The following is a 3808-nucleotide window of genomic DNA, read 5'->3' on the forward strand; positions in this document are numbered from 1 at the left end:
TCATAGTCCCCTATCTGCACTGAATGCATGCATGTGACTAGCAGGATGCTACAATATATACTTTTTTTATATTTCATGTTAGTGATTATGTCTCTATTCTGTTATATCCCAGCAGACTAAGATGGATGAAACCATGAAGATGGAAAATCAGACATCGACCACAGAATTCATTCTTCTGGTATTCTCTGACCATTCACACCAGCAATTCCTCATTTTGGTATCAGTTTTGCTGGCCTTCCTTCTATCTGTGCTGGGGAACCTTGGCTTCCTAATCTTAATGTGGACAGATCATCACCTCCACACACCCATGTACTTCTTTCTTAGCAACTTGTCCTTCATAGATATCTGTAACACCTCATTCACACTCTCAACATTACTGAACAACTTCTTCACAGGAAAAACTTTTATTTCCTTTTCTTTATGTATGACACAGCTCTACTGTTTCATGTTTTTTGTGTGTACAGAATTCTTACTTCTCACTGCCATGGCCTATGACCGCTATGTGGCGATCTGTCACCCCTTGCATTATGTGCTCATGATGAATAAGAAAATATGTACCTTGCTTGTTGCTGTTTCCTGGATAGTTGGCTCTCTTCAACCTGTTCCTGCAGAAGTTTTGATATCTAATTTTTCTTTCTGTACCTCCAATTTAATTAACCATTTCTTCTGTGACCCCAATGCTCTGATAAAACTCTCCTGCAGTGATCTGTATGACCTGGAAACCCTTATAGCTTTTGAAGGGATAATTGTAGCTCTCTCGCCCTTTGTACTAATCATGATATCATATATCTGTATCATAAAAACCATTCTGAAAATCCAGTCTACAGACGGGAGATGCAAAGCCTTCTCCACTTGTTCTTCCCACCTCATTGTGGTTAGTGCCTTCTGTGGGTCTCTGAGCTGTATGTACATGAGACCACCCTCAATGTATTCACCAGAGCTGGACAAACTGTTCTCCTTACTCTACACCGTTTTAATCCCAATGCTAAACCCCATCATTTATAGTCTGAGAAATCAAGAAGTAAAAAATGCCCTGAGAAACGTCAAATTCAGGAAACAGTAAAGAAAACCAAGAAATGCTATAGTTAGTCCTGGAATAAATCTTCCAATGGTGTTTCTTGGTTTAGCAGTATTCTGGGCTGTCAAAGAAGACTCAAAATGAAATTTTTGAAAATGTAGCAAAATCCAAGCTCAGCTTTTTTTTTTTTTTAATTCTAAATAAATACTCATGAACAAGAAAACAATCCCTCCTCACAAGCATTAGGGGATCAAAGAAGAATTATACAACATAAATAACAAAAAAATGATTCAATAAATGTCTAGCTTAAAACATATTAGGTTCACAATTGTTTTAGTAGGAAGGGTAAAATTGCATTTTGCATGGTATTCACTCAGATAATAATATGGAAAATACACAGCTTAAAGACTCTTTATAAAGGTAGTGTGGATGGTGGCATCCATCTCTCATTAGGTGAGTGAACGCCTGTAAATTATCTTTCAGAAGGCATCCCGTCCATTAGGTATCATAGTACTATAAGGTTTGCTTTAAGTAACAGCAATTGAAGCAGGCAGTCAATGTGAAATAAGTGCACACTGGAAGAATTCAATACTTTGGTTATGGGAATGATTTAATAAAGACACTGAGTTTGGATATATGTAGAGAACTCCAGTTTGGAAATTTAAGAAGATTTATGCTGCATTTCAGCAGTAGCAGCTTTATGTAAATGCAGGCAAGTTAATTTTTCCTCAAGGCTAAAGTATAAATGTGTGGACTTTTGTGTTAGTGTAAATAGTATAAATAAATACATTAAAAATAGAGTTACCTGGAAGCAAGAAAAGCTGGAAACCAGTGTTGTATTTTGTTTGTTTTGTCCCTCTGTTGTGGGCATTGCTGATTCAGAGCTAGAGTCACCATGAGAGAAATGAGAGGGAGAGAAAAGTTTGTTTCTGTTGCTTGTCACTGCCTCAGGAGGAGATGGGCAGGGCTGAGTCAGGCCTGATGAGGTGGGGGCAGGGTACAGAGTTGAGCCCAGAGCAGGAGGAAATCAGGAAGGAGGCAGGACAGCAAGCGAAAGGCATGGGAGCAGGCAGGAAGGAGCAGCCGAGTTAAGTAAAGCAGAGAACTGATGGGTGAATTTTTGAAGGGAAGAAAGCAGTTGAAGGAGAATTCTGGCTGGTGGGATTGAATAGGGATCTTAATGGAGTGATAGTTTAGATTATAATTGTATGAATGTTAAAGGTCTTAGCAGGAAGAAAAGTACTACAAAATGGAGAAAATATGTAGAATATTTTTATGGTATTTAGGGGAAAAGTAGAAGTCTGAGAAAGTCTAAGTAATAAAATAATAAGACAATTGGTATGATCTGAGCACCCCTATTAGGAGTAGTATGAACCACAACACCTTTGGAAAATAAGGTGGTAACCGTGTAGTGAGGTCAATAGTATCCTTGGCTACCAGTGAAGAGGTAAGCGCAGGTGTACAATCTTGAGACTCAGCGCAGTATAAAAGTAAAGGATAAAAGAAAGTTTGGAAAATAAAAATGTATTAAAATTTTTCTTGAATTAAAAATAATAAGCACAGTTATACATTTATACAAAAAGGAAAATATAACCTATATTACCGTATAGACAGTACTAAGCACTATTTAAGTTAATGACATCAGCAGGAGAAATGATCTAAGAATCTAAGGAAAATAAAGAGACAGTTAAAGAATGAAGCAGTTTAGAGCCTGAAGTCTAAAGTATCAGAAGTGCTGTCAATGCACTCTGACTTTGAGGCCTATAAAAATGATAAACATTAAAAAGTAAATGAAAGAACATTCACAATAGTATAAAAGTATGTGTATGAGAGAGTGAATGATTATAAGGTTCCTAACAAGGTAAGAAGAGAAGCAGCAAAGTTAATTCATAAATGTTGTTGTTGTACCGCGTGTTAAAACAACAATTATATTAGCAATATTATATTATGTATGCTTGTGACTCCTATAAATAGTGAAGGACAAGTTAATGTAAATCAGTTATTTACTCTCTCAGATAATAGAAGGAACAGGGGGCACTCCATCAAATTAGCAAGTAGCTCATTTAAAACAAATTGGAGAAAATTATTTTTAACTCAATGCATAGTTAAACTCCAGAAATCATTGCCAGAGGTTGTGGTTATAGCAGTTAGTTTACCTGGGTTTGGATAACTTCCTAGAGGAGAAGTCATAAACTGCTATTAATCAATAAAGCATAGTTCCTTGGGATCTATTTGTTTGGGTTCTTGCTAGGTGCTTGTAACTTGTATTGGCCACTATTGGAAATAGGTTGCTGGGTTTGATGAACCCTTGTTATGTCCCAGTATGGCATGTCTTATGTCCCAATGTATGTTCTTATATGTGCTTATTGTTAACGCTGTGGACCCTTGAGCCAGCACGAGAGCTGGAACCTCCACTGAGGGAAGACCCCCAGTGGACCTCATAGCCAGGAGGCAGTGCAGGACCAGGAGACCCGACAGGAACTTCTATACCAACTCTTGTTCCCCTGAGGTTGAGCCCCTGTAGATGATGTCCTTGTTGGGGGCCGGGCTCAGGTTTCCCGCTGCGGCCCCTTTAAGAGGCAGCACTGGTTGCATGTGCACACCTAGAGGGCAGGTGCCAGGAAGGAGTGGGCTGCACCTGTCGCATGGAGAGAACATCGCGGCAGGGCCTAGAAGCGGCCTACCTCGAGCCGCCATGGAGGAGGGCTGGAGCCAGCATCTGCCGGTGAAGATAAGGCGACCCGGCTGCGGCAACCCGCGGCCGGAGTTCCCAAAAGTACCCCCTGTTAC

The 3808-nt window shown here is 39.5% G+C and overlaps 1 protein-coding gene across 1 annotated transcript; it reads left to right on the forward strand.

The window, feature by feature from the left end:
- The first annotated feature begins 484 nt into the window (after positions 1 to 484).
- Positions 485 to 1063, forward strand: LOC115077796 (olfactory receptor 1G1-like). Its single transcript, XM_029580082.1, has one exon. It carries the CDS (start codon positions 485 to 487, stop codon positions 1061 to 1063), a length of 579 nt encoding a protein of 192 aa, XP_029435942.1.
- The last annotated feature ends 2745 nt before the right edge of the window (positions 1064 to 3808 follow it).

This window comes from Rhinatrema bivittatum, chromosome 16 (assembly GCF_901001135.1).
Source record: "Rhinatrema bivittatum chromosome 16, aRhiBiv1.1, whole genome shotgun sequence".
NCBI classification, from domain to species: Eukaryota; Metazoa; Chordata; class Amphibia; order Gymnophiona; family Rhinatrematidae; genus Rhinatrema; species Rhinatrema bivittatum.

Bases quoted from the DNA above. Each gene is read 5' to 3' on its own strand.
- LOC115077796 (XM_029580082.1), top strand. From the start codon at position 485: ATGGCCTATGACCGCTATGTGGCGATCTGTCACCCCTTGCATTATGTG.